Source organism: Heliconius melpomene, chromosome 10, assembly GCF_056956725.1.
Source record: "Heliconius melpomene rosina isolate 202511_hmr_F chromosome 10, ASM5695672v1, whole genome shotgun sequence".
Classification (NCBI taxonomy): Eukaryota; Metazoa; Arthropoda; class Insecta; order Lepidoptera; family Nymphalidae; genus Heliconius; species Heliconius melpomene.
In genome coordinates this window covers 14,935,128-14,945,531 of record NC_140398.1, presented here as the reverse complement: position 1 = coordinate 14,945,531, position 10,404 = coordinate 14,935,128, and the positions used below count along the sequence as shown (strand labels likewise).

The 10,404-nt window shown below is 31.6% G+C and overlaps 1 protein-coding gene across 1 annotated transcript; it reads right to left on the bottom strand.

Moving 5' to 3' along the window:
- Positions 1–9: 9 nt before the first annotated feature.
- On the bottom strand, positions 10–8,788 carry Shc (SHC-adaptor protein). The gene is made up of 8 exons (XM_085190610.1): positions 8,400–8,788; positions 8,180–8,250; positions 7,624–7,858; positions 6,613–6,776; positions 5,269–5,415; positions 4,903–5,179; positions 4,451–4,573; positions 10–4,096 (listed from the first exon to the last, which is right to left on the bottom strand). The coding sequence occupies exons 1-8, from the start codon at positions 8,493–8,495 to the stop codon at positions 3,971–3,973; spliced, it is 1,239 nt and encodes a 412-aa protein (XP_085046736.1). The 5' UTR covers positions 8,496–8,788; the 3' UTR covers positions 10–3,970.
- Positions 8,789–10,404: the final 1,616 nt, after the last annotated feature.

Sequence of the window (10,404 nt, the reverse complement as noted above, 5' to 3'; positions counted from 1 at the left end):
TGTTATAAATGTAGAATAAAAGAATCTGTTTTTTGTTTACATTTATTACTATAATCACAATTATTTCGTAAAAATAACAAATGGACTATAATTTTATTTTAAGACACTCTAAAGTAGATTGTGAATATTTAAGGTCCATAATATATAACTGTGTATAACAACAGAACTGAATATTCGAACAATTAAAATTCCTTATAGGACAGAAAATGACACAATGATTAAGCGTTTCTTTCAAATTTTTCATCATCGCCACCTGGAGGTGTATTTAGAATCAATTTCCCCTTTCCATGTTTTTTTCAAATGTTTAGTCTGATTGTGAAAATTTAATTCCAAATACACCTGCCCAAAGAAAGCAAAGTCGATTTTTTTAGAATTATTAGATTTTATAAAAGTTTCTTTATAAAATCTAATAATTTCGATAATGCTTCTTTCCATTTCTAATATAAAACGTTTACAAACAGTCTTTTAAAAGTAAATATACTTTTTCGATGATACTTATTCATATATTCATTCTTTAACATATTTAAGTAAGCTTTATAGCACCTATTGTTGTATATATCTTATTTTAATGTAATATATCATATTAACTACTTTATACAAGAAAAATAAAATAAAAAAATAATCATTTAATATATGTTATCCCAACGTCACTGTAGTCCAAATTAATATTCAGTTTTTGCTTTAACAAAAATGTCTTACTAGAAATCAATTTACTCCGCATATAGCAAGGGAGGCAGGAGTCTAAAATACTTTGTTTTTCACGCAACGCAACGTCTAATTCTAGTTGAGTGCTAGAACTTAACACCTTGCTTATCGCCGTACTTGGATGAAATGAAAATATTTTATTCCCAAACGGAAATTGAACCCACAACGTTGCTGTGCCATGATGATATAGTAATTGCAATGAACTTCTGCTCATATTATTTAACAACAGTGACATTGGTCTGCAAATATTACAATAAATCTATAGCAGAGAGCTAAATCAAAATCAATTAAAAGGTACAAATAATATGAAAGAAAGTTACAGTAAAAATATTTCTCAAATACAAAAAAAAACCTTTTGGTAGTACATTGCACGTATGTCGTATAACAACTCATTGTCTAAATTATCTAAGGTGTCTTCACATTTAACTAACGTTTTGGTGATAACTAGTATCTAACTAACACATCCATGCATACCGTCTTTCACAATAGGAAGATCTTTTGGTCAAAGGCAAATTAATTTTCAAAATGTAGTTTTAATATAAAATTATCCTAATAATAAAAATTATTTGATATTCCGATCAGCTAATAGTCCAAGCTCAATTTAATAGTAATAATAAAATAAGATATCGCCATTAATTTCATAATTAAATATATATATAATAATAATTACGTATATTGCGATTATTTTAGAATAAAATGTATAAAAATAGGCCGAAATATCTTTCCACATACTTCATTCAACGCCTAGAACACGTTAAAGCCTTCATTACTTATATCAATTCCATCGCTTACACATACATACATTATAGGAATGGTAAGAGGTTAGTTTAAGAAAATTTTAAGCAAGTTAAGACAAGTTTACATTTACAACGAAGCAGTTAAATATAATTTGGTCTTTTCATATAAAAATATTTAATTAACATATATAGTAATTTCACTTAAGATATTTTGTTTGGAAACTTATACATACATAATTTCACGCACATTCATTACTCAAAGTGTGTACTATAATATTTATATGCTAATTATTACATGTAAGAAAAAAACTTAGGCCTAGTAATTTGAATTAATATAAATTTTACAGTGACATTTTTTAAAATAGATTCGCAAAACACTTGACTAGTTTGTGCTCGAGCTCTTCTAACTTTGCATAACTACATTCCTATATATAATCTATAGTGTGACATGAATTATAAAATATTTGGGATATGAAAATTCTAAAGGCACATCTACAGGTCATCGACAGAAATGAAAATGAATATCTAAGACTAATAAATATTTCATTATTTTGCATAAAAAACATTTATAAGGTAAAGCAACAAAAATATGTATATAAAAAAAATACTTATAATCTATCAAGAATAAAACTTGGAAGACTACATACACTAAATGCTAAGAATTAGAAAAAAATTGCATTGTAATATAAAATTTTCTTTTTTGTTTAATACTTACTTGTATAGGGTTTTATAACTTGGAAGTATGATTACCAGTCCTAGAACAGTCGATGAGCCGTGAAGGCCTGAAGTTAGCTGTAGACTTGATGCTTTCTGCAGCATCATACTTGAGAGACTGACTGATACTTGATTTTAGTATTTTTTTTACTTTGATTATTCTAGTCCTGAGTAAAAAATGTACATAACTCATAAGTCTCTAACCACCTATAGTTAGATTAAAAAACCTTACTTTGTGCAATCACAACTCCTGGACTGCACTAAACTAAAATTACACTACACTTCTTAACGTTTTACTATTGAAATAGTTTCAAAGTATTTACTATTTTCAACAAAACAGCTCAAATAGCTGTTTGGAATAGTGTAATAAATTTAATTTCCTTCTTCATTTTAATCCACATAATGTGTTTTCTATAATAGTAATTAATGTTATTATATCCAAAATAATTCAATTTAATAAAATATATGTTATAACAGTACATTTATAATATAAACTATATTTAAATATGTTATAAGATCTTTCATATTTCAGGACACGCGTTTGATTTTATAAAACTCTATACAACACCACTCGAATTTATGAGAAATTCCCAGAAGTTTCGAAATCCCTTTTTTAACCAACTTCTGTAAAAGGAGGAGGTTCTCAATACGACTGTATTTTTCACAGCACCTCTCAATCGTCCGTATGTACTAAAACGGTTAAGAATTCCTTCAGTTTGTATATTTTGCGCTTGACGATAAAATTCTGCAGTGCCTAACAACTTATAATAAAAAAAAAACGTCACAAAACACAGAAGTTTCTTCAGTGTTGCTCAAGTAGTATAGAGTTTATACTGTATTTCCAACCCATTATATGTTATATTATATTTTAACATAGAAAGCTTTTTATAGAAAATGTATATAAAGTATTAATATTTAAAGTCACCACATAGCGTAAAACCTTTGATAAACATAATTGAGAAATATGCTATATGCTCTGTATGAAAAACAGATTATGTATCATTAAAATAATGTTACATAATTGGAATATAGAATATTATAAAGTAGTTATTGAATATAAAATATTATATAGTAAAACTATTGAAAAGTAGCATACATAGAGATATACATATAAAAATTTTTCAAAGCAACAGGACTCGAATGGATTATCGTTAAACATGTTTATGCGTTTTCTAAAACATTTTTCTATGCTCAGTGTGAAATAACACTTTAAAAATGTTAAAAGTAGCATAATATATATTTTCAATATAACATTGAAATTGTTATAACCATTTGTAAGAAGCACATTGTATGGGAAGACTGAATGTAATAAAATGTAAATTCATATTACTAATACAAAAAGTGATCAAGCACTATTAGTGCGTCGCAATTCTAGAATAAAAGAGATGTAAGTCGAATATTCTTATTTTCCTAGTAAAGAGATTTCTTTGCATTTGCTTTATTTATATTAGAGGAAATATTATATTGATTATTTTGGTTAAAGCAAAAAAAAAAAATAATTCCATATCTCATTATTTGAGTTACATCCCTTTATTCTAAAGATGCAATATAAATTTTATATATCCAATAAATGAAGATTATATATATCAATATAGTCTTCCTGCACGATTATATAACACTCAGTTGTTGTTGGATCGATAGGTAAATATATACCTTGGTTTTGGTTGCCCGGGATTGGCGGGTCGAGATGGCCGGGTTTGAGGGTCGGGTCTGATGGTTTGGGGGTCGGGTCTAGGGGGTTGGGGGTCGAGTCTGGGAGGCCGGGGGTCGGGTCTGCGTGGCGGGGGGTCGGGTCTAGGGTGTCGGGTCGTGTCTCAGGAACGCGGCACGGGTCGGCGGAGAAGTAGCGCGGAGTCAGCCGAGACTATAGGTAGTTCGTTGCTGCAGTGATACTTGATAAGATGTGGAACGCTTTCGAATACTCGGTCTTTTGTGCGTACCTGAAATTTTCGAGGGAAAATAATTATTTGTTGGTATGCTTGTGTTGTTTATCTTTTTTTTGTTTACGCTGTATCCTGTATGTAGCAAGGTAGGTAGAGGGAATTTTGGAAGACACTCACAACTCTCCTCAATTTTCGAGACATTGCGTGTCGCCGACTCTTTGTTTTGTTACCAGAGCGAAGAATAATGAGAAAATTTAACAAAAAAATGAAAATATTAAATATTTCATTTTCCCGAGTGAAAATGGAACCCACAGCCGTCGCATTTACAGTTACAAGCTCCTGTCCCTGCGGCATGACGGTCTCTATCTTTTTCCGTCTACACAAGAAATAAATTTATAAAAAAAAGCTAACCACGCCATTAGGGTCGACAAGTAATAAGTGTTTGTGTGTTCCGCGTCTCGCCCCCGTCAGCACGAACTGTCCGGGGCAGGCGGTAGACTGTCGCACTAGGAACTCCCCGTCTTCTGTTACTAGCTGCAAAACAGAAACGGGTGGTTTAATTTTAGATTGATATTATTTGGACACAAGATGATATCTACTTACTTATATTTTTATAATAATAGGGTAAGCTTTGTTGTATAGAGACTTTTTGGTAATGTTATTTTTTTCTATATTGATTATTCCAAAAATTACCATAATTACCTCATTATTTTGTATCATATATAATATGTACAGAAATACAGTATGGTCGGCAAATCATGGCAGCTTCGAAGTTAGGCTTTATGAACTTATGCACTCGGGGAAAAACACCATGAAAAGTAGGAAAAAACTTATAAGAAAATCTGCAGTCAAATATAGCTCACCCGCTCGGCGGCGCCGCGCGAGATGGGTCCGTGGTACCAGGGCTCGCGCGCCAGAAGCGCCGCCTGCGCCGCCGCCGGCAGCGCGCCCGCCTCCGACGACGACGGCGACGCACTGCTGGACGCTGCCCCCGCCCCTGCCCCCGCACCCGCCGCCGCCGGCGCCAGCGTGAACGGCTGCATATCGAATATATCAGTGTTGTGGGCGGGCAGCAGCGCGGTGGGCGGGGTGCGCGGCGGCGGCGTCTGGTTCACGTAGTGTCGGACGCTCTCTTCACACCTAGCGTTAAAAATATTTTCGTTTTATGACCTAGAATATTCTTTACAGTGTTATCGGGCAGAAAAGAGTTTATATCGGTGTATACTCACGATGATATAGGTGCGAGTGTGGCCAGCGGGGGCGGCGGCGGGTGCCTGTGGGTGGGCTCCGGGGGCGGGATCTTGTCCGGCATGTCGTTGTAGTACTCGCGCTCCTCGCCCGCCGCGGCTAGTGTTCGAGCACCGTTTATGTTTAACCTATAAAATTTATAATAGAAAATGTAAAATTTCCTTATGCACTAATTATTTTTGTTTCGAGACAATTGATGTTATATAAGCGACGAGAACTCCGTGACGGCGTGGAACAGACTTTAAGAGCGATGGTTGTGGGATCGATCCCCATTCGAGTGAAATAATTTTATTAAAATCATACATCATGTTTAAAAAATTTTGCGGAAAGTTCGGAAACAGAGTGTGTTAGTCTCGCCTGTCTACCCTGCTATGCGGGAAAAAGCATAAAACTGTTTAAAATGTTTATGTAAAATGAAGCAAGATTTTCTAATCCACCTCTATGACACCTCTTAGAATTAGTTTCTTTAGGAATTTCTATATAATTTTTATAATTTTCGCTTTTAACATCAATTTTTTTTTGTCAAGTCATATCTTTCTACTCATAATTTTGTTACCATAGTATATTTGGTATTTATAATATTCTAAATGTTGCATAATTTCTAGAAATTGTAAATAAACATTGCTACACATAATGACTATATTAATAATAGAGCAGTTGAAGTAATTGTAATATAGTGTTAATTATTTATATCTATCTGCTGTGCTTACTGTGTTATAATTAATAATCTATTATTTATTAAAAAGAGTATATTACATGTTTTTTCTCTTAATCATTTAACACTACATTGTGTAGTTTAAAATTGAAATTAAATTAAATGTAAATAAAATTACTCAAAAGTGTACTAATTCATAAAAAATGTAATATGCACCGAGTACAAAAATACATGTCAATACATTGTACTACTTATAATAAAAGCAATAGAAAATAAACTAGTGACCCAATTGCTAGGAATCAAAATAATTCCTGCTTCATACTGTGACTCACTGATAAAGTTTTCATGCTAATAGTATAAGTATAGCATAAATCTAGATGATATTTTTAGGTCACACATTTGGTACATTTACTTAATTTTATATCTAAATGCTGTGTAAGGTTCTGCCACATTATTATGCAGTTTCTTTAAAACTATGCTTTATGGAAAATTAAGAGAACAAATTTATGTAAGATATTATATATTTACTGTTTAGTCTAAAATTTAACTAAGTTCCGACAAAATATCATTATCGTTTTCGCATACCCGTGACTCATATGAGGATAAATAAATTGATTAATACTTATACTAGAATGGAAGTGACAATAAATAAAAGATGATTCACACTTACGATGAGGGTTTAGTAAGGAATTCCTTGAAACGTAACTCAAAGGCTTGTCCAATGGTCGCTATAACGTCTTGGGCAAGTCGTCCCCCACACTCTAGTACGTAGCAGGCCCTCCATTCTGAAGGAGGTGCTGATTTTGCTACATATGCCACAAAATCTAAGGAATCCTGTAAATTATTGTTTTATTTGTCTTTTCGTCCTTTTTTCAAATTCACAGTGTATTATGCATATAGCAGGGTAGGCAGAAGGAACCTGGAGTTGAGACTCCTTCCTCAGACTACACCAAATTATGTGAAAATAATTCATTCTCTACACTGGGAATCAAACTCAAAACTGTTGCGTTTAAAATCAGATGTTCTTCTGATGCGGCACAATAATTTCTATATACTCAATTATAATACACTAATAATACTACATGCAATGTGAAGAGGAAATTTAGTATGTTTAATGTCCTGTTAGTTAGAGTAATACATGTAAATTTTATTAAAAATATTGAGTGTAATAAATAAACACCATAACATATATTGCATATAAACAACATTATCCTTTGTACAATCATTTTAGATATAAAAGGCACTGTTATTTTATCATTAAATGTGATAAGCTTTATTATGGTTAGAACATGAAAATTTCACAGTAATTTCCAAGTAATAATACTAAGTAGTTACTATTTACTTTTATTAAAACATAAGAAATAACAATAAATGAGGTCATTGTAGCCCATTGGGACATCCTATGATTGAAAACGCTTTAATACCCCACACAGAAATTATATTTTTTCTCATTTTATTTTTCTATCAATGCAAAATGCAGCATTGGGTTCCCTCATTTACCAGTAGTGTCTGAAACTCAGGGAGAAATCAGAGACATTAAGTGTCAACAGTAGGTTTTCTATTCTAGCACCCTGCTAGATTAGTTAGTTCCTTACCTTACCCTGCTACGGGGCAAAAGCAAGAAGTTGTGTTTCTATTTAAAAGAATATTAACATAACATTACAAAAAAATACTAAATTACCTGATCACCTCCAGAAGCAAACGAGACTCTAGGCATATCATGTCTTGCAATAGTTTCCCCTCCCTCTAAAGCAGCAAGTGTGATAGCTCGCGAGGAAACAGTAAGAGCTACATTGGAACCAGAGTGGGACATTCTGGGTTTTGCTGCCAATGCATTGGCAGCTGCTTGGCATACTCGTCTCTTTTTATCTGCGGATCTTAGCCCAGCTGCTGCACATACTCTGGCTATACATTCTCTGTAATTTATGATTAGTATTATTAGTACCAACTTATGATCTTTACAAATATGTATTTACAGTAATATTATAAAGCTGAAGAGTTTGTTTGATTGACCACACTAATTTGAGGAACCACTGCTTTGAATATAAAAAATGTTTTGGATAGTCCTTTTCCTTGTCATAGATATGTATAGATATGTCCTTGTCATAGATATGTATATATCAACTAAAATATCAATTATAGTAAACTTTATGATTGAATAAATTAATTATATGAAGCAGTGGCAGTTATAACATTTAAAACATAATAAAGTCAACACAATATAAACGAACACTTACTTTGCTACTTGTGATCTTGTCTCAAAATCCAATTTTTTCATAGAAGTTAGGACTTCCATACACCCAATGTACTGAAAGAAGAGTAAATGTAACTGTTTAAATTGATTTAACAATGATTTAAGTAGAGTATTTAAATGCTATATCATATATGGCTCATAAAATTTATTGTGGTTCTAATTTCTTTAATGAAGATAATATAAGAATTTCGTAAACTACTTACCCGAACTGCATAAGTTATTCCATCGGTAGCTAGTACAGAGTCAGGATGGAGCCAGCCTCTAGCTGGTTTAGAAATAAATGCTCCGTTTTCGGTCATTTCTTTAATTGTAGGAGTGTCTTGAGATTATAAATCTTTATCTGTTATTCTTCATCCACTATTAGTTATTCAAATACTTTCATTGTGATTCAAATTTCGATTCACTGCTTCCCGACTAGTAACTATTACAAGGGAAAGAAAACAACTTACACGCAGTTGTTTTGTTTAATTAAATAACTGATTTATCTAACAAATCAATATGGAATTTAAGATTAATGGTATTATATTGCTATTTATTAAAAAAGTATAACTTTTTGACAATATCACAGAAGATCCATAGACTAATGATCAATGAGCCGTAGACAAGACTTTGGTTTCTGTTTACATTATAAACGTCAATGGCTATTTGACTTATGTTAAAAGTTAAAAACTTAAAAAGTTAAAATATATGAGTAAACTTATCTAGCAATAAAATTTATAGTATTATAGTAAAACTAAAAATTATTACCATATTTAAAGCTTTACAAGAAAGAATATCCTTATAAATAAAAAAATATGAAAAGAAAAAATGTTTAAACAAAATATGTAGATGAATACGTAATAAGGATATATTTTCGTATTCATTGAAAAACCAGCCAATTATATTATATGATTTTTATATTGTATATATTATTGTTATTTTTTTTAAAAACGCCTCACTCCTGTCGTGTTCCTAAGATAGATAGAAGACATAGCTAACTCCAAAGTGTAAATTCAAAAATAATTAAGAATCAATTCTGATAATCTATCACTGATTCTATTTATTATCTCAAATGATAATAGAAATCGCACTTTTTTAATTATCAAAAATAAATCTAATCAAGTTAAGAATAGGTGGATTAAAAACTGAGACGAAAACGCTTTCCTAAAAAGAATATACAAAGCTTAAATCTATTCAAAGTACGCACTCGACTAGCGGTTGATATACTTATTTAAATTGTATAATAATATAGTGCTTTTTAAAATAAACAGTTAATAAAAATGTAAATTTATCTGAAAGAGGTCGCAGAACCGAACTTCATTCCATTCCATTTGTTAAATTAATAAATAAATTACGCCCCATAGTCTAATTCTCACAAAATAGGGTCTGTAAGTACAAAGTGAAATCGTGGTCAAGTGGTGGCAGTGCTTGTTCGCGCTTCACATTATTACACCAGTCATTAACAACATAAGTATCCTCTTAGAGGAGGTCACAGCCCAGTTAAAGGAAAGGTGCTCGTTCAAAAGATGGAGCCCGTCCGCTACTTATTAAAGTCACCTTGTTAGTCGCTGGTATTGTGTATTTTTGCGGCTCGTACTATAAAAAAAATGTATCTATAGAAATTTAAATCATTATACGTTGTGGTATTTTTAAAGATAATTTAATATTTTATTTGTCTTTTTATAATTGTGTTATAATTTTATTTAAATTAAAATTAGTTTGCAATATTATAAATCGCATGTAATCAGTTGATAAGAAATTGAAAAGGAAAGAATATGTCTTTTAGGTGCAGTAGTGAGTAAGGCATCTTACTCACATAATGAAATATGTCTAACTAGATCTTTCGGGAACAGTTTGTTTTTATTTCCAGGATGTGAGGTTTTGCTAATTGATGTAATTTCATTTTTTAAACCTTCATATCCTCTATTATGTTGATAGATTAATGTCGTTTGAGACTCGTGTCGAGTCAGCGTGGATAAACGTTTATTTTTATTGCCAAATCTTCCCCCGGACATTACCGTAATCGTCGCCACGAGACCTCACACGCTCCCGCTGTTCACACCATATAGTAATCTACTTGCTTTACATTTTTTTAGTTACAGTTATCTACAACTATGCTAAAACAAAAACTTTACAAAAAAAAAAAATTCTATTACAGATTCTCTTTTATATTCTTCATTTATAATTTCCCTATGTATATTCTATATTAAAATATCTATTAACTATATA